The 20,610-nt window shown below is 41.8% G+C and overlaps 2 protein-coding genes across 2 annotated transcripts in view; both read left to right on the top strand.

The window, feature by feature from the left end:
* On the top strand, positions 6,918 to 7,250 carry LOC104772558. Its single transcript, XM_010497159.1, has one exon. It carries the CDS (start codon positions 6,918 to 6,920, stop codon positions 7,248 to 7,250), a length of 333 nt encoding a protein of 110 aa, XP_010495461.1.
* LOC104772557 overlaps positions 14,151 to 20,610 on the top strand; it is a 13,224-nt gene continuing 6,764 nt past the window's right edge. The window contains exons 1-16 of the mRNA XM_019241885.1: positions 14,151 to 14,558; positions 14,656 to 14,740; positions 14,822 to 14,861; positions 14,949 to 15,197; positions 15,505 to 15,604; positions 15,691 to 15,765; positions 16,069 to 16,167; positions 16,614 to 16,730; positions 16,817 to 16,932; positions 17,018 to 17,117; positions 17,756 to 18,114; positions 18,241 to 18,568; positions 19,001 to 19,212; positions 19,500 to 19,718; positions 19,990 to 20,176; positions 20,327 to 20,606. Of these exons, the coding sequence (XP_019097430.1) occupies positions 14,427 to 14,558; positions 14,656 to 14,740; positions 14,822 to 14,861; positions 14,949 to 15,197; positions 15,505 to 15,604; positions 15,691 to 15,765; positions 16,069 to 16,167; positions 16,614 to 16,730; positions 16,817 to 16,932; positions 17,018 to 17,117; positions 17,756 to 18,114; positions 18,241 to 18,568; positions 19,001 to 19,212; positions 19,500 to 19,718; positions 19,990 to 20,176; positions 20,327 to 20,606 (2,698 nt within the window). The 5' untranslated portion in view covers positions 14,151 to 14,426. The remainder of the gene's footprint in view (positions 14,559 to 14,655; positions 14,741 to 14,821; positions 14,862 to 14,948; positions 15,198 to 15,504; positions 15,605 to 15,690; positions 15,766 to 16,068; positions 16,168 to 16,613; positions 16,731 to 16,816; positions 16,933 to 17,017; positions 17,118 to 17,755; positions 18,115 to 18,240; positions 18,569 to 19,000; positions 19,213 to 19,499; positions 19,719 to 19,989; positions 20,177 to 20,326; positions 20,607 to 20,610) is intronic.

The following is a 20,610-nucleotide window of genomic DNA, read 5'->3' as shown; positions in this document are numbered from 1 at the left end:
AGCACATTTTCTGGCCATTAAGAAGACTGATGGAGCAGCGGTCTTGGCTAAGAAGTATGTGAGGGAGATAGTCAGATTGCATGGTGTGCCAGCGAGTATCGTATCTGATAGGGATTCCAAGTTCACTTCGGTGTTCTGGAAAGCATTTTAGGCACAGATGGGTACTAAGGTGCATATGAGTACAGCTTATCATCCCCAGACTGATGGACTGTCAGAGAGGATGTGTGTGTTGGACTGGGGTGGCCATTGGGCAGATCACCTGAACCTGGTAGAGTTTGCTTTGACGAGTATTAAGATGAGTATTAAGATGACTCCTTATGAGGCTTTGTTTGGGAGACCATGACGTACATCGTTATGCTGGACTCAAGTGGAGGAGAGGAGCATGTTCGGGGCGGATTTTGTTCAGGAGACCTCAGAGAAGATTCGGGTTCTCAAGTTGAACATGAGGGAGGCTCAGGATAGGCAGAGGAGTTATGCTGATAGGAGGAGGAGAAATCTTGAGCTTCAGGTAGGAGACAGAGTGTACTTCAAGATGGCCATGTTGCGGGGTCCGAACAGGTCATTGACAAAGACTAAGTTGAGTCCGAGGTTATGGGTCCGTTCAGAGTAATTGAGCGGGTGGGACTAGTAGCATATAGGCTGGAGTTGCCTGAGGTTATGCGTACGTTCCATAAGGTTTTCCATGTGTCTATGTTGCGGAAGTGTCTCCGTGAGGGTGAACGGGTGTTGGCTAAGATTCCTGAAGATCTTCAGCCTAACATGACGTTGGAGGCGAGACTAGTAAGGGTTCTCGGGAGAAGGATCAAGGAACTTCGGAAGAAGAAGATTCCTTTGATGAAAGTCCTTTGGGACTGTGATGGTGTTGAGGAGAAGACTTAGGAGCCTGAGGCGAAGATGAAGGCAAGGTTTAAGAAGTGGTATGAGAAGCAAGCCGCGACTTGAACTTGTCTAGCTTGATCCCATCTGTAATCCGTGGCTGGAGCGGGAATGGAGTATTCTAGCCCATCTCTCTTTTTTTACTCGGTCGCTTGGGATGGTTGGTTGTGCGACTCAGTAACAAGATGAGGTGGTGCTCGGGGTACAAAGTTTACGTGAGTCAGGTTTTTTGGGGAAAGTTTCCTGAAATAGAAGTTTCCAAAAGTGGAAAGTTTCCAAAAGTGAAAAATGCTAAAAATGGAAAGTTTTATTTGAGTTAGAATTTGTCCATTTTAGTGGTGGAGAGCCTTGGAAAGGCTTGGGTGGTCTTAGTGGCGGACTTTTGTGTGGCCTTTGTGGCAGGCTGTTTAGCCAGTGGTGTGGCCTTTGTGGCGGGCTGTTTAGCCAGATGTGTTGCCTTTGTGGTGGGCTGTTTAGCCAGAGTGCCTGTTTAGGCAGTCCATCGAGACAGATGGTCTTTGTGACGGTCCTTCAGGACAGATGGTCTTTGTGACGGTCTTTCAGGACAAATGGTCTTTGTGACGGTCCTTCAGGACATATGGTCTTTGAGACGGTCTTTCGGGACAGATGGTCTTTGTGACGGTCCTTCGGGACAGATGGCCTTTGTGACGGTCCTGTTTAGGACAGATTGTTTGGTCTTTGTGACGGTATTGTTTAGGACAGATTGTTTGGTCTTTGTGACGGTCCTGTTTAGGACATATTGTTTGGTCTTTGTGACGGTCCTGTTTAGGACATTTGTTTGGCCCTGGTGGCATGTATATGATCCTTGCGTGGTCATGAGGTATTCCTGTGAGGGGATATGTGTTACGCGAACAACGGGAAGGAAACCTGGATAGGGATAGGGCTCAGACGTGTTCAGAATTGTTTGCTCGCGACTCTTGGGGGACTTAGGCTCTCCTAGTACTACCATATTTAGAGACTTTGTGGCTTGGGAGTATGGTTGGTATATCGATTTTAGATGACGATCCGGGGGCGCGCTGTAGGGTGGCAACCCGAGAGATGAGTATTGGATTTTCCTTATATATTATGGCATGCGGGTTTAGGCCCGATGAGGAGCCAACATTATGGCATGCGGACTTAGGTCTGATGAGGAGCCAATAAAAAAACTCAAGGTTTAGGCCTATGAGTAAAGGAAAGTCCAAAAGTGGAGAGCAAATAATGCCTGGAGCGTGAGTCTATCGCCTAGAGGGGACCTTCTATAGATCGGTTGGAGGAGTGCGGGCCGTGGAGACGGTTGCACGGAAGTCTTTGGCTGATGGTTGTTCGAGATTCGAGGACGAATCTAGATTGATGGGGGAGAATTGTATCATCCGTGAACCAAAATCCCGGTTTGGGGATTGCATCGGTCGATGGAGTAGGTGCATCAGTCGATGCAGGTTCAGTGTTCTGCGTTTTGACTTAAGTTAAACGATGCGTTTTGGGTTAGGGAAAACCCTTAAGTCGAGTGTTTTCTCTCATTCCGCGAGTTTAGCCGTTTTTGAGAGAAAGGAAGGATAATATTAACTCGCCAAATAATATTATATGTCTATCAAAAATTATTTGTTTTGTCTCAGAATGTCTATCAGAATGTCTATCAAAAATTAAGTTCTGGATATCTCTGTTGATATGAAGAACATGGTAAAGAACAAGATGAAGAAATGTAAAATACATGGAAGACGAATACACCAAGGAGTTGTGTAAAATACACGGTTTAGTTTTAAATCGTCGAATACACCAAGAAGTCCAAAGCAGTGAGCCAGAAAAATACAGAACTCCTTGGTGTATTCGATGATTTAAAACTAAACCGGCTAAACTGAAAAATAAAGTATTGACCAACACCCTCCTTGGTGTACATTCATCCTATAATTCTAAAAATTGGTTCGCGAATGTTACATTGACATTCCTTTTTTTTTCTTTTTACTATATACACTTTGTGCATTTTGAACCTACTTGCTAAGTTACTCACCAACGCCTATCGATCATAACCTAGAATACTTGTATGTGGGGATGTGAAGACGTCGACGGAAGTTGTTATATCAATAAATTTCACATATGGAATATTATCAGAAAAAAACAAAACCGAAGTTAAGATGGTTGGACCATATGTACAATCAGTGGCAGAGCCAGAAATTTTGCTTACAGGTGTCATATATATTTCTAGCCAACAAAAATGGATTAGGCATTATGGTTAAGTAGCAAAATAAATATACATTGTGTCAAAGAGAAGAGTAGATCATATAACATGGATGTCTCATTACCAAAAAAAAAATATAACATGGGTGTTATTGTGAATATTTTAAACCAAAACATCTTATTATCTAGAAAATTTACCCTATAATTAAAAAAAAATATAAATGTTATGGGTGTGATCTGACACCCCTCTTTGTATGTTGGCTCCGCCACTGTGTACAATGGTTTAATGGCAGGACTTCAAATCTTGTACGTACCTTTTGTTTTATTTTATTTTTCTGAAAATGTTTACTGTCAAATTGATTGTAATATCGATCCTTTCCAATGTGAAATTCATTGTAATATCCCTTCGAGACTCACCGTTATAAATTAGTTAAACATAATTGATCGGTTTATAAGACACACGTGAAATGCATTGCAACACTAACATCCCTTCTACTCGAAGGCTTCGAGACACACTTTTATTCACTAAAGTCTCCAACTGAATTTATCTTGTAAAATTGTACTAAAATCTCTAGTATTTGAAAATAATATTAATATCAAAACAAGTTTGATGTTTAGGAAATTTGTATAATTTAAATTAAGGAATGCATGACTAACTTTAGAACTGGGTTTAAATCATTTGCTTGTAATATTTCCTAGATAGCTAGATTCCATAATGTTCCATAAAGTTCTTTTTTTTTTTTTTTTGGGATAGTTTTCATGTCCCAAACCTTAGCTTTAAGCCACCGAGGCGAGAGTCTTGTTTTACTGATATTAATGTTGCACTATGTACTTCTAAGCAAGATAATAACCAGCTTCAACTTTACACTGTGTTGCACCGTTAATTGCAACAATCTATTTTGTATCCATTCATGATTTTTTAAAAAGATAAGTTTCTCTAAGACATTGGGAATCTAGTGTTTTCCCTGATCAAAATTTATCGATTTTTTTCTTTTTATTACAAAGAAAAATATAATCCATCAACATAAAACCGAAAAATAAATTACAAACTACCATTCAAGCTTTTTTTTATGAAACTAAAGCCTATACCAAATATAAAAAAAAAAACCATTTTGAAAACTACAAACTTTCATGGATTTACGTATAATTGTATCTGTTTGTGGTTAAAGATCGTCGAAGGGGTTTGATTAAAATTACCAACCTCTCGAAAACCTAGAAATGTACTGATGTCTGTTGGTGCGGGATTTAGCACCCCCAACATACTGAATTAAATCAGAAAGATAATTTGATTATCTTAACCGGAAATCCGGTTAATAACCCAATTGAATTTTACTTGAGGCCTGTTCGGAAGAGGGAAGCCCAGCCTTGAAGATGGAGAACCGACTTCCCAATTCGCCCGATGGCCGACTCGAGGAAAGAAGCAACTTTCCTTATCTTAGTTTGAGTTATAAGGAAAGTTAATATATTATGTAATCTAGAGAAATGTATAAATAAGGGGAGACTTCTCCATTGTAAGACATCCAGTATCTAATACAATAATCAATTCTTTCATTAGCAAAACCCTAGTTCAACTTCTAAGAGATTTAAACCCTTTCTGATTTCAAAGCTTAGATCGAGTTTCTAAAGAGATTACTTCCTCGAATTTGTTTCCCTCACTAAACAAATTCATTGTGGAAACCTAGTTTCTACAATTGGCGCCGTCTGTGGAGACGCAAAATCGTCTTTACAAGCTAATCTCTCGAAGCAACTCCACAATAAGTTTTTCCCAGAACACCCGACAATGTCTCTAGTTACCAGCGACGACATCACCAGCGCGAACCGCACTTCCTCAAGTGTATCTGACGTCACAGGTCTTGCATCTTCTCAAGGCAACACCGAAGCACAAGGTAAAGTCCCAACCACGCAAACGACAGCTGTTTACGTTGGTCGTAACGTCACCTCATCGGTTAACCCAACCGATAACTGCCCCGAACTCCCAGTGGAGATCAGATATGAAGGAGAGCCCAGCCAAGGGACAGGGCGAACTCGCGAACAACCAGTCAACCTCGATGCGGAGCGTTCGGATGAAAAACCCTCTAGCGAGGGAACGATGCGCGCCACGGGACAACAACTTGGAGCCCGAACCGAGAATCTCCCTGATCGCACTACGACAACAGCCCAAAACCCGCAGGTCGTCTCCGTGGAAGACTTCAAGATCTTGTTCGGTACAATGACAAAGGAGATATATCAGATGATCTCCGACACCAACCGCAGAGTTGATACCATCATAACCCAGACAACCCCATCACCAACCTTTGCGGGGCAATCACCTGCACTTGGGATAGGCGATCTCACTCGTCGCCTCGACTTCTCGGACATACCAACGGTCAACCAGTCGGAGCGAAGGACTCTTCCCCCTTGGCCACGTATAACATCCGACCATCGAACTCAAACTCACGGAACAGTGAGACTCCGGTTACCCCGGTCGCCCCCTCAACAAACACGGGACCTTGCCTCGAGATTGAAGAGATCTAATCGTAGATTCGCGGCATGAGCTTGCTTCTCCATCGAGCTATCAGCACAGATCTAGAGATCGACAGGATCGTCGAAGTCACACGGTGAACTCCTTTCACTCAGCGAATTCTGCAAACCGCCATACCGAACGTCAAGCTGAAGCTCCCAACTTACCTCGGAGATAAGGATCCAGTCCTTTTCATGACATCTTTCATGGCAACCGTGGCAAAAGCACGATTTACCGACGAACAAAAGGATATTGGGTATTGGAGCTGTTCATCGATAGCCTCTCCGGACCCGCCTTGACTTGGTTCACAAGGCTCGAGTCGAACTCAATCGACAACTTCACCCAATTGTCAACGGCTTTCCTCAAGCATTATCAAATCTTCATCGAGCGTGGTGTGACAAGTTCAGATCTCTGGGAAATGGCCCAAGAACTCGGCGAGCCCATTGGCAGTTTTCTGGGCAGATTTAAAAAAAAGTTGGCAAACGTCTCTGTCCCAGAAGACGCCGCAATTGCTGCCATCAGGAAAGGCCTGATCCCTGGATCACCATTACGGAAGGATCTCAACATCCGGGAATCCAAAGACCTCGATGACTTGCTACATCGAGCCTCCAGATTTGCACTCGTTGAAGACGAGGACGCCCGAATAGCCGCGAAAATGATCGTACAGCCGTTGTATCTCCCGAAGGCTAAAACTCGGGATGAGTACCATGAGCCCCAAAAGCATCACGACCCTCAAGATCGGAAGAAGGGCGTCGTTCACGCGGTCTCCGAAGTGGATAGATAAAACAAGCAACCATCCGATCCGAAGGAGTTATACTGCGATTTCCACATGATAGCTGGCCACTCCACGCACGAGTGATTCCACTTAAAGAATTACCTATATGGAAAGTACCTTTCTGGTGAAGTCGAAGCCGTCTTTCAGCCGAAGAGCATTCGCGGAGGCAGAGGTCGCCGTGGAGGATGGCGAGGTGGACGATCTAACGGTGGCCGCGGTGCAGGAGGTGGCGGACGAGGCTACGTGAACAATAGTACGGCCAATGATATTTAACAGCCACCGAACCAGGTGCTCGCAAATCGTCAAGAAGAAATACCCCAGGAGGACGAACTACCTGGTCCTCCCAAGCGACAGAGAGGGCAGAATCCCGAGTGCGCCAATTCCCCTCTCCGAGGTCGAATAACTATGATACTCGGCCCATCAGAGGATTGTGCCCACTCCGTTCTAGCATTAAAGAAGAGGGCACGCCAAGTTTGCAGTCTTCAGGCAGCCTTGAACGAACCTCGGCTTGGCACGGACCCCATATCATTCACACCAGAGGACGCCAAAGGGAACCAACACCCCCACTCCGATCCCCTGGTCATCGAAGTAGCCATGGGTGAGTTTGACGGTGAAAGAATCCTGGTCGATACTGGAAGCACCATTAATGTATTATTCTGCCGAACGCTAGAAAAAATGGGTGTTATACTAGAACAGGTGAAACCCGAGACTCGGACATTGACCGGCTATGATGGGATCGCTAAAATGTTGATGGGCGATGTGAAACTACAAGTGCTAGCTGGCGAAGTGACCCGGAAGACTAAGTTCGTCATCATCGACGCGCCCCCAATTTACAACGCCATTCTAGGGGCACCAAAGATATACGCAATGCAAGCGGTACCGTCGACCTACCATAATGTGATCACGGGATCGGTCCCTCGGCCATGAACACTCGCATCTCTCGGACACCTCTCGGTCAAACTCTCGAACGCATCTTGGACACTCGGACAAACGGAACCAGCATCCAGTAGCTAGCGTAGGCGACTAGAATCTGACCCCGAACACCAGCGAAGCATCACCCAGTCCCCAAGGATCATCAAGGAGGAGCAAGACAAGGTCATCTATTGGGCATCTCCAAGCCAAGCTCCAACCTTCACACCAATGGCTCATGGCTAGCATCACCATTGAAGAGCCTTGAGTTGCGACCAGTTTTGGGAAGCTTGATTCGCATGTCTTCACAATCACGCTAGTGTGAAAACACCTCTAAGCCATTAGAAGGAGTTGTACTCTTTTTCCTTAATCCGGGTTTTTCCCATTGGCTTTACCGGAGAAGGTTTTAACGAGGCAGCGAGCTCTAGTGCATCTCCACTTCGTTCCCGCTTGGCACATGACTTGGAAACATTCATTGACATGCTTAGGAGCCAAGAAAGTGAAGATCCTATCTACCACGTCCCACCAATGATGTGGCCATCTCATCCCTTTCCTTCCTTTCTTTTGAATTTCTTCTTGAACCTTCTATGACCGTGGGATTGGTCTTTGCTTTGATTTACTTTTGCTTTTGCTTTTTGGCCATGTGTGTGGTTTAGATCATGTCCACGTTTTCTAGGGTTAAGTGTCTCCTTATGTAAGCGTCCCTATTTAAAGGCCTAAACCCTTATTGTAAAAGGCAGACTTGAAGATTGAATTAAATTCACAAAGAGAGAAACTTTGTTTCTTGTCTCACCTCTCTTCTTAGCCCAAGTCCGAGACTTGGCTCTTGAGAAACCCTAAGAGATTCACGAACCGGGTTCGTAATCTCTTAGTTCGACCGAATCACGAGCCGAGCCATCTCTCGTGTGTCGTTGCATCGATCCCCCTCGATCCACCTTCACAACCATCGACGTTTCCCTCGCATCCTCTCGAGATCTCCATCATTCCGTCTCGCAACGTCTCGAGTCCATCCTCGCCTCGTCTCTCAACCGTTCGTGTTTATCGTTCCATCGTCTCGCATCCGCTCAAGTCCAATGTTGTTCTCTCGCAACCGCTTGTGTCCAGCGTTGTTCCCTCGCAACCGTCCGTACCCACCGTTGTTCCCTTGCAACCGATCGTGTCAACCGTCACTTCCTTTGCAACCACTCGTGTTCACCATCGTTCCGCATCGCAACCACTCGCGTTCACCATTGTTCCACATTGCAACCGCTCGTGTTCACCATCGTTCCGCGTCGTAGCCGCTTAAAGCCCACCAAAGTCTCTCGAGACCTCTCGGTCAGATCGAGACCCAAGTTCGAGCCTTTCACAAACCACTCATTGGTTTTCCCTCATTTCTCGTTTCCACCGTTGGTGTCCACCTAGAGACGACCCACCGAGCCTTGACCGAGGAAAGTTGACCCTAGATTGACTTGACCGAGAGCGTTCGGATCCGTCTGTACAACAAGCCCTCCCCGGCGCTCACATCATACCATCTCTGCCTTAAGTTCCCGACCACCATAGGGATCTGCACGCTCTATGGTGATCAGAGGATGGCCCGATCAGCTCACCGGTCCTCATAATCGAAAAGAAGCAAAGGAAAACGGAGGAGGCATAGCAATTACAGAGCGGGGACCAGCTCACCGGTCCTCATAAGCCGAAGCGCGACCGTTTCAAGTCTCTGGAATATCGGATCATCCAGGCAAACATCAATCCCTCCGACCCCTCACGAACTGTTGGCATCAGGGCCGAACTCAAGGATCACATATAGACAAAGCTGATCGCCTTTCTGCAATCTCGGTCCTCCACATTTGCTTGGTCGACAAAGGACATGGTCGGGATATGCCCCGAAATCATCTGCCACAGGCTCAACATCGACCCCACGTTCAAACCAATCAGGCAAAAACGCAGGCGTTTGGGTCCAGATCGAGCAAAAGCGGTCCAGGACAAAGTCGAACGACTACTCAAAGCAGATCAAATAATGGAGGTCCAATATCCCGATTGTTGGCTAATCCAGTCGTGGTCAAAAAGAAGAACGGCAAGTGGAGAGTCTGCGTGGATTTTACCGACCTCAACAAGGCATGCCCTAAAGATAGTTTTCCCTTGCCACACATAGACCGTCTCGTCGAAGCCACGGCCGGAAACCAACTGCTCTCGATCATGGATGCCTTCTCTGGGTACAACCAGATCGCCATGAGTTCAACTGACCGCGAGAAAACAACATTTATCACGGATAGAGGAACCTACTATTATAAGGTAATGCCATTCGGACTGAAGAACGTCGGAGCAACCTACCAACGACTGGTGAACATAATGTTCGCCGATCTGCTCGGACGAACTATGGAGGTCTACATCGACGACATGCTGGTCAAGTCTTTGATCGCGGAGCAACACATTCAGTATCTCGCCGAATGCTTTGATATCTTGGATCAGTTCCAGATGAAGCTGAATCCAACGAAGTGCACGTTTGGGGTCACCTCGGGCAAATTCCTGGGATATATCGTTACCGAAAGGGGAATAGAGGCAAATCCTAAACAGATCGAAGCCATATTGGGACTGCCATCGCCAACCAACAAACGAGAGGTGCAACGTCTGACCGACCGAATTGCCGTTCTAAATCGCTTCATTGCCTGGTCAACGGATAGGTGCCTTCCTTTCTACCAACTCATCCGTCGAAATAAGGACTTCCATTGGGACAAAGACTGCGAGATCGCTTTTCGACAGTTGAAGGAATATTTGACCTGCCATCTAGTGCTAGTCAAACATGAAGATGGCGAAACATTATACCTCTACGTCTCGGTCTCCAGTTCGGTAGTCAGCGACGTATTGGTCCAAGACGACCGTGGAGATCAGAAACCTATCTTCTACACAAGCAAAGCCCTTAACGACGCGGAATCACGATGTCCCGTGCTAGAAAAGTTGGCCCTCACTGTGATTGTTGCCGCGTGGAAACTTCGACCCTATTTCCAGTCACATTCCGTCGTTGTATTTACCGATCCGCCACTCCGAACTATCCTCCATAGCCCCTTCCAATCCGGACGCGTGGCGAAGTGGGCGGTCAAACTAAGCGAATACGACATCGAATATCGCTCTCGTCCAAGCCTGAAGTCGCAAGTCCTGGCCGACTTCATCACCGAGTTGTCTCCTGAACTCGGAGACCCCACCCCCAAGGAGGAACATTGGACGATGTTCGTCGATGGTTCGTCGACAAATCAGGGATCCGGTGTGGGACTCATTCTCCGATCTCCCACTGGCGAAATACTCGAGCAAGCATTAAAGCTCAACTTCAAAACGTCAAACAACGAAACGGAGTACGAGGCCGTTCTTGCTGGACTTCGGTTAGCACAAGGACTCGGGGTGACACACTTGCAAGTCTTCTGCAACTCCCAATTGGTAGTCAGCCAGTTCAGCGGTGAATTTGATGCCAAGAACAAGCGAATGGGGGCATACCGTCGCTTGTTGGGTGTTCCAGAACTTAATTTTGCATCCCAAACCTTAGTTCAACACATTGGGGGCAATCCAGAACTTAATTTTTGATAGACATATAATATTATTAACATATGTGTTTTTGTAACTACACAAATGTTAAAGTAAAATATATTTGTGTGTACAAATACACTTTTAATGGTGATGTAGATAGTAGATTTGTAAATGGATATACATTAGTGTATTATAGCAAATAAAAAAACAACTATTTTCTATAATTAAAAGTTTATCTCTTTACTTTTATATATTGTTTTTACTTACGAAAAGAACTAAATATATATTCTTTGTTAAATTTATTTTTATTTTAATAACTTTAAACTCATCTACATCTATTTTCTTTAACTAAAAGTGTATCTATTTACTTTTTTTTCAATCAAACAATTAAAAGGAATTTTCTCGGTTAGCTGCCCAAACCGGAGGGAAAGGATTTACAAAAGAAACTTCAGAGATAAGAGAACACGAAGCACGGGGAAGACAATCCGCCTTCGTATTTATTACACGCGGGATCCAAGAGATGGTAAAATAGTGTGAAGGACTCCAACGAGTTAAACTCATCGAGCAAGTTGGAGAAGGACGACCAATATTCAGAAGACTGCACCATAGTGAGTAACTCAGCACAATCAGTCTCAAAACGTTGACAAGCGATCTCTTCAACACATATCCGCTCAATGGCCCACAACAACGTTTTTAACTCCGAATGAAGGGGGATGGGCTCTGTTTTAGACACTTGGCCCCCAACAATAAGGTTCGCTCCTCACCAACGCAACACCACCAGCCCAATCATGAATGCACATTGGTTACTTTCCAAGAACTATCAATCTGACAAAGAGGTGAAGAAACATGGACATCTGAATACAAAGATGGAGCTGACATGACTGTCGTAAAAGAGAGCGCCTATTCCCAGGCTAAATTATCGTCCAAAGTTTGAGTAATTTTATCATTCGCCTATATCTCTTAACCTTGATTTTTTTAATGGCCTTCCAGATTACCCATGAAATTCATGGTAATTGAAGAAGTTGATCAGGATCACCCTGTTGAGAGGCATCCCTCCAGAAAACAAAATCTAAATTCGAGTACACCGACTCATATGGTAAACCCTCTGATAAGACCGGAGTCAGAGATAAATCCCAAACTTCACACGAACGAGGACATTCAAAATAAAAACGTGATTAATAGTTTCAACCGTAGAGTCGCATCTTTTACTTCAAATATTACATTGGACACATCAGTGTATCTATTTACTTACTAAAAATATTTACTTTGTTCTTTGATAAATTTTATTTTATTTTATATTCTTTGATAAATATCCCATTAGACACATCGGGCGGGTTCTAATCTATTATATTATATACCTTAGTTTTATGAATATTCTAACAATTATTTCCATTTCTTATTATATTTAATATATATTTTGAACCACAGTTATAAATTTTTATTCTTTATCATTTTTTAAAAACAGATAAATTTATAGATTAAAAAATACTTTTAAATCGCGTCAGAACAAAAAAGAAAATCTTTAACAAAAAAAAAAAACAGAAAACTGTTTTGATCCACATCGAAGAAGTATAGAAGAAAAGGTATATTACTCCTTTATATAACCTAACCTCTACGTAGTATACTGACTTAATTCGTTAAGAAACTTTTTTTTTTTTTTTTTTTTTTTTTTTTTTTTTTTTTTTTTNTTAATTCGTTGTTTGATGGTTGTTTTGATCTGGACCGTCGGTTTAACCACCCGATTAGCCGGTTTTAGCCAAGTTTTCCTGGTTCTAACCGAGTTTTTTGATAGCCGGGTTTTAGGTATAACCTGGACCATACTTTCCGGTTTGCAGTTAAACCAATTCAACCGGTCGGTCCGGTCTGGGTTTCAAAACATTGGGAATAAGGTTAAACGAGATAATTACAAGAAAACAATAAAATGCAGTTAAGTATAAACTCGTCGCGCCAAAAATTCACATGTGTTCTACTTCAATAAATTATCATAATAGTTATTTGTATTTGCAATTGCATCACATGAATTTGTACCCGTAGCCTTTAAAAAAAATTTAAATCAAAATCAAATTCCAAATATTAGACTGTAAAAACTAGCTACTTTTTACTTTTATCTCACTAAAATCAATAATTAAAATTCCTTAATTGGAGATTTGATATTAACAACTGGATACAAGAAATCAAAGGATGGGCAAGGCGTTTTGAATCAATCCTCTTCACATGGATTCCAAGGGGAGTTAACGATTTAGCTAACAAACTTGTGAAAGTACAGCGTCATGCAAGAAGAGAGTTTACTTTACATTTATCAATTCCTCAATGTATTCGCAATAACTTACATTATGTATCACTTTCTAACCAATAATATCGGAGTATTCAGTGTTAAAAAAAGAAAAAAAAAAATTCCTTAATTGGAATATATTTGTGACTAGGGTTAGGCAAAATAAACGATAACCAAATAATCAATGAAACCAAACCAAAAAGAAAAAACAAACCGATACCAAACCAAATTTCCTCAAATAACTGAATGGTTAGTAAAATCTTATATTCAAACTAACCAGAAAAGAACCAAAATATCCAAAAACCTAGAAGATATCAAAAATAACATACTTAATATTATGCAAAACTATAAAATAAACTTAAATATTCATTATTTCTAAACTAATCAATATACTTTTTTTTTTTTTTCTACCTAACATTAAATAAAATTAAAATATCACTCCAAGATTGGTTGCCCAAACTGGAGGATAAGAGTTTACAAATGAATTTTCAGAAAATAAAGATCTTGAGACGCGTGCAAGACAATCGGTTCTGACGTTGGACTCACGGGAAATCCTGGTCAAGGTGAAGGAGGGAAAGGAAGCTCGGAGCAAGGAGAAATCTTCCAGTTGGTTGGAAAAGGCTGGTCAATCTTCAGGTAGCTGCACCATCGCAATCAGTTCCGCACAGTCCGTCTCGAAAGTTTGACAATCCGCCCCTACCGCCAGCAAAGATTCCATAGCCCACAAAAGCGCTTGTAACTCCGCATGTAAAGGGGATGGACCTCGTCGATAGCTTCGTGCCCCCAGTAAAATTGTCAACTCTTCGTCAATATACTTTAATGTTATTATTTTGAATTTACAAAGTTATTTTGAATCACATCAATATAGTTTTCCTTTTTGTATTTTTGTTATTGTATTTTTGATTAATTTCGGTTATATTTGGTTTATTTAGTTAATTTTAATATAACTTATGTTAGTTATGGTTACCTAATTTAACTAACCGGACCGAAATTTCTAAAATATCCAAATAATTATTATATTATTATATCCAAACTAATAAAAATCGAACCGAATCGAACCGAACCAAACGGTTAACCGAGTGCCCATGGCAATGGAAACTTGGAAAGGGCTTAAAAAACAATTTATTGGGCCTCTTTTTGTTAATCAGAGTGGCCTTCGCAGTTCGCGCTTTACGCATTTCGCGTCTGAATCTATAGCTACCGGAGGTTTTACTCGGCGATTGTAGTCGTGGTGGTAGATCGGGTATTTTCGCGGTGGATCTATTTGATCTGGATCTGATAATACCTCTGCTTGCTTCTTTTTCTGAGTCTTTTTAGGAGTTGTCGTGAATCCGAATCGTCTGTGGTAATGCAATTGTGCTCAGATTTTGAGTAGTTTCATTGATCTTGGAGAGGACTGTGTGTGAGTGAGAGAGAGAGAGATCGAAATGTTGCGCGCGAGAGCATTTCGGCAGACAAATGGTAAGATTGTGAAGATTCAGGTACATCCCACGCATCCATGGCTTGTTACTGCTGATGATTCGGATCACGTCTCCGTTTGGAATTGGGAGCATCGTCAGGTCTGCTTTCTATGGAGATTCTGGATTTGATTTTTTTTGGTTTCGCTTCTGATTCCGAATCGTGGATCTTTCAACGTTTATGACTTTTTTTTTCTAGGTAATTTACGAATTGAAAGCCGGTGGAGTTGACGAGCGTCGTTTAGTTGGTGCTAAGTTAGAGAAGCTTGCCGAAGGAGAATCCGGTGAGTCATTTATCAACTTATAATCTATTCTGGTGGAAATGAGTTGCTCTGCGTCCTGACTTAGATTCATGTTTTGCTCAGATTATAAAGCCAAGCCTACTGAAGCTATTCGAGGAGGAAGGTAATAGATCTTTCCTTCTGCTATTTGATTGCCCCTTTTGATATGAGGAAAAAATGACTTATCCGATTCAATGTTTGCAACTACAAGTGTCAAGCAGGTGAAGTTTTACGATGATGATGTGCGTTATTGGCAACTGTGGCGCAATCGCACCGCAGCTGCTGAATCTCCGTCAGCTGTCAATCATCTCACATCTGGTTTCACTTCTCCTGCTCCGTCGACTAAAGGCCGGCATTTTCTGGTTATCTGTTGTGAGAATAAAGCCATTTTCTTGGATTTGGTGACAATGCGTGGTCGTGATGTGCCGAAGCAAGAGCTTGACAACAAGTCACTTCTCTGGTAAGTTCTTTCCGTTTTCTCTAATTTTGCTTGATTCTTGGAACCCCCGGAAAGATGTATGTTATATTGCTCTAGGCTTCCAATCTTCTGAGTCGCTTGAATCCTGAAAATACCTCCATTAGTTACTACGTCGAAATTTTTATTGAAATGTGTGTGTGCATTAGTTGATGTGTGTGTGCTTGTAAGCATAATGGAAACCAGAGCACCTTTTTTTCTATTGTTTTAGTCAATTTTCAAACAGTCTTTCTACTTTTCCGTTTATTTCTGCTCTCTGAAGTTGTTAGAATTCTTTCTTTTTTTTTTGCAGCATGGAGTTTCTTTCCAGATCATCTGGTGGTGATGGCCCTTTAGTTGCATTTGGTTCAACTGATGGTGTCATTAGGGTTTTATCAATGATAACATGGAAGGTTTGTTTATCCAAAACTCGAATGTTTGTTTGTTATCCTGCTGTTATCCATCTGGTTAATTTCCCTGAATGTTTGCTTCCTTGCAGCTTGCACGTAGATATACAGGGGGCCATAAAGGATCAATTCATTGCTTGATGAATTTCATGGCATCATCTGGCGAAGTAACTACAAATTCTCTCAAATTCCCTTTCTCTATTGCTCTGAAATGTTATTTTCAAGTTGTTTACTTAGTACCATCTGACAGATGGAAGTGTCATGCAATGTCATATAATTTAGAAAAACATACGCAGGGTGACCTGCTAAGGTTGACTAATATGTTAAGTGGAGTAGCCAATTTACTACTAATTACTAGCCTTCTTTTCCTATAATTTTACGTTTTTAATGAATGCTTATCAAGTTTTTTCTCTCCGTTATACGTGTGCAATACATGATACCAGCCATTCTGTGTCTAATTGCAATTGCAGGCACTCCTTGTTTCAGGTGGCAGTGATGGCTTACTAGTACTGTGGAGTGCCGATCATGGCGCTGACTCAAGGGAACTTGTACCCAAGCTTAGCTTGAAGGTATACTTTTCATGCCTACTCTTTAATGTAAAGTTCAAGAGAGGATATTACTGTGGCTGTTCAAGTCTTAAACCTGGCAAGATTGGCCAGATTTGGTTACACCTGAGTTAAAGGCACCATTGTTCTTAGTTTCATTCTTAGTTTCAATGAACCTTCGAAATTGATTTCTGTGCCTGTTTCTGAATGTTGCATAACTAGCATTTAGATTTTCTCGTACATCCTTTTTTGATTAATAGGTAGCGTAATGTTTAGGGGAGTATGACATACTCGTTTTGTCTTTTGGTTTAATAGAAACGCTCTTGTTTGCTTAGTTGAGTCTATAAGTTTCACTTCTCTGTTACCCTTTTTTATAATATAAAAATTTAGAATCCGGACTATTTTTGTCCTTCCAGATATGGCCTTGTAAAAGATTTTGCTCACCCTTGATGTTTTTGTTCTGATTTTAGGCACATGATGGTGGAGTGGTAGCTGTCGAGCTGTCAAGGGTAAGTGGCAGTGCTCCACAATTGATTACAATTGGTGCTGACAAGACATTGGCCATATGGGACACAATGACATTTAAGGTAATGTTGTATCTCATCTCATGTATGGTTTTAGAGTATTTTACCGATCTCTCTTTTTAACATGCATGTCTACTTTTTCTCAACAGGAGCTGCGTAGAATTAAACCTGTCCCAAAACTAGCTTGCCACAGTGTTGCATCGTGGTGCCACCCTAGAGCACCAAACCTCGATATCTTGACTTGCGTTAAAGATTCACACATATGGTACTTTTGGTTAAACATTTGGTACTGTCATGGTAAATATCTTTATGTATATTAGATGAGTGTCTAACTGTTTGACTTTTCACAGGTCTATTGAGCATCCAACTTATTCAGCCCTGACAAGGCCATTATGTGAACTTTCTTCCTTGGTTCCGCCTCAAGTACTTGCAACCCACAGAAAACTTAGGGTAATTAGCTCAATCTACCATGTATCATGTCGTTTCTTTCTGCCTGCTAGCTGTATTCTACTTTAGTAGTTATTTTTTTTTTCTATTACTGTGAGTAATTCGTGAACACGTATGAGCATGATAATTGCTCTCCTAAGCTTTTAAGAGCTGCATATTCATTCTTTGTGCCCCACAAAATATTAGCTTGGTTAAAGTACTAAATTTGGTGATCTGGATAGAACTGCACTTACTAATGCAAAGATATTCCGACTCAACTAGACTAGGAATAAGAATATAGGTAGAGTCCAGTCCATGTATACTTATCCCTAACCATTTACAAAAGCGTGTAGATTGATAGCTGTTTTGAACACTGAATGTATCAAAAGAAAAATTGCAATGGAGAACATAAGTAATCTTTTATGTAAGATAATGAAAAAGGAGCATTTGCAGCACGCGAATTATGGAAGTTGTTATTTTTCAGAATCTGCAGATGATATTCTGAGTTTATTTTCTACTTGAAATTGCCAGTAGATTTTCAAAGGTTGCAGGTTAAGAAATGCTTTATTATAATAGCATTGCTTCTGTGCTTCTTTTGCTTAAGTGGCTTGCATACATTGGCAGTACCCGACCATAGTTACTTATTAGTTTTATCTTTTCAGGTCTATTGTATGGTTGCACATCCTCTACAGCCGCATCTCGTCGCAACTGGTACCAATGTTGGTATTATAGTTAGTGAATTTGATCCTCGTGCCATCCCGTCTGCAGCTCCTTTACCAGCATTGCCTGGAAGTCGGGAGAATTCAGCTATATATATCCTTGGACGAGAATTAAAGCTCTTGAACTTTCAATTATCCAACTCAGCTAACCCAACACTTGGCAATAATAGTGCCTTGTCCGAATCAGGGGTATCTAAGGGAGATCCAGGTGAACAGTTGACTGTAAAGCAGACCAAAAAGCAGATTGTGGCACCTGTTCCTCATGATTCATACTCGGTTCTTTCTGTAAGCAGTTCAGGGAAGTAAGTTTCTCAGCTAGTTATATTTTTTATGAATAATAATTTTCTTAGCAACTCAGCTAGTTATATATCATGTACATGTTGAATGTTGTCGGGTTTTAGCCAACTAACTTTATTCTCTGGTTGTAGGTATGTGGCAGTTGTATGGCCTGATATTCTGTACTTCTCTATCTACAAGGTTAGTGACTGGTCTATTGTTGACTCTGGAAGTGCAAGATTGTTGGCTTGGGACACATGTCGGGATAGGTTCGCGATACTAGAATCTGTGTTACCTCAAAGGATGCCCCTAATCCCAAAGAGTGGTTCATCGAGAAAGGCTAAAGAAGCCGCTGCAGCCGCAGCTCAAGCGGCTGCTGCTGCTAGTGCAGCGTCATCAGCTAGTGTCCAAGTTCGTATTCTCTTGGATGATGGTACCTCAAACATACTAATGAGATCTGTAGGAGGTCGCTCGGAACCGGTATGTGTCTTTTACTTCAATTGTTGCATTTGGTAACCTTTTTTTATTGTTTCCTGAGCAATAGCCATCTTCGATTCAATTCATCATTTTTTTCATCAATATCAGATTCTCTTGACGTATTCTAAAGCAGATCCATTGAATAACTAATCTAAATTATGCTTCTAAAAATTTATGTGCTTTAGTTTGCATTGGAGATATTGAAAAATAAACAAATTCAAACTTGAAATCCAGTAGTTTATTAATATGCGTTTGACCAAACTTGGAATCCAGTAATTGCTGAACATTAGAATCTTACGCATCGAGAAATCAACCTGACTTCAAGTGGTGGTTATATTTTTTCGTAGCTTTGCAAAATTACCAAAGGCAGAAGAACGTCACTGCTTGACTTCTAGGTTAAGCAACAAACTTACACTTCAAAAATTGCCCTTGCAGGTCATTGGTCTACATGGTGGTGCTCTACTTGGTATAGGCTATCGCACATCCCGAAGGATTAGTCCTGTTGCTGCAACAGCTATTTCGACCATACAGTCGATGCCGCTGTCAGGATTCGGAAACAGCAATGTTTCTTCGTTTTCGAGCTATGATGATGGGTTTTCGTCGCAGAAGTCTGCTGAGTCTGCACCCCTGAACTACCAGCTCTACAGGTGATTAGGGTCACCATCTTTTTGTAATGCTAGGCTCATTTCTGTTAGCACTCGTTGTTATAATATTGTGTGCAAGCAGCTCACTGTTGGACATAATCAGAATCTTTTTTCCACCTCTGAGATGTCTGGTAAAATAGTTACTCTTGTTTGCTTGAACAGTAAGCAGTGTTCATCTGTATTCTATACTGATGCCATAGTTACATTTTTGTTAGCTGTACTGTGTGTTTTTTTGTCGTGTTAAAGTATTTCAGTTACATATTAATCTAAATGGAAGTTTCAATTTGTAGTTGGGAAAATTTTGAGCCAGTAGGTGGTATGCTACCTCAGCCAGAATGGGCGGCATGGGACCAAACAGTTGAGTACTGTGCATTTGCGTATCAACAATACATGGTCATATCGTCCTTGCGCCCTCAGTATAGATATCTTGGTGATGTTGCCATTGCACATGCTACTGGAGCTGTTTGGCATCGCAGGCAGCTGTTTGTGGCTACACCAACCACTATTGAGTAAGATTATTGCTCTATATATGATGCAGGATTTTTCGTCTGTTTTTTGTCAATTACCTTGAATCCTGCTTCCACTTGGATAAGACAAATTAAAAATCGAATTTAAGAAGTGTCTTACGGGTAATGTGTATCAACATTTATTGATTATCTAGATGGTGCATAACCCAAAAGCACAAAGACTATTTACCTTTTGAAAAAGAATTCATTTATACGGCTACCTGAATCTGTTACTTTCTGAATACTAATACTTCTTCCATGCCTGGATTTCCAGATGTGTCTTTGTGGATGCGGGAGTTTCTGAAATTGATATAGAGACTAGGAAGATGAAGGAAGAAATGAAACTTAAGGAAGCCCAGGCTAGAGCAGTTGCAGAGCATGGAGAGTTGGCCTTAATCACAGTAGAAGGTTCCCAGTCTGCGAAGCAAGAAAGGATATCTTTAAGGCCTCCCATGCTACAGGTGAAATTTCTTTTACATGGGATGTATGTAACTAGTAGAAGCTACATATATGTAACTTTTTCTTTTTTTTGTACTGCATATTTGTCGACTTATGTTTATCCTTGTCAGACTAACAAGAGCCTTCCTCATGAGTATACTTTTTAATTGTAGGTGGTGCGTTTGGCTTCTTTCCAAAATGCCCCATCTGTTCCGCCATTCTTATCATTGCCAAGACAATCAAGAGGTGATGGCGATGACATTATGGATGAAAGAAGGACCAGTGAGGTAGCTGTAGGTGGTGGGGGAGTATCAGTGGCTGTTACTCGTTTCCCAGTGGAGCAAAAACGACCAGTGGGGCCTCTTGTTGTTGCTGGTGTACGGGATGGAGTTCTTTGGCTCATTGACAGGTACCAAGAGTCTCCTGTTCTTACCTTCAGACAGACTGTCTCTTGTTA

The sequence above is a fragment of the Camelina sativa genome, chromosome 20 (genome assembly GCF_000633955.1).
Source record: "Camelina sativa cultivar DH55 chromosome 20, Cs, whole genome shotgun sequence".
In the NCBI taxonomy this organism is placed as follows: domain Eukaryota; kingdom Viridiplantae; phylum Streptophyta; class Magnoliopsida; order Brassicales; family Brassicaceae; genus Camelina; species Camelina sativa.
This window is presented reverse-complemented; position numbering and strand designations above follow the sequence as displayed.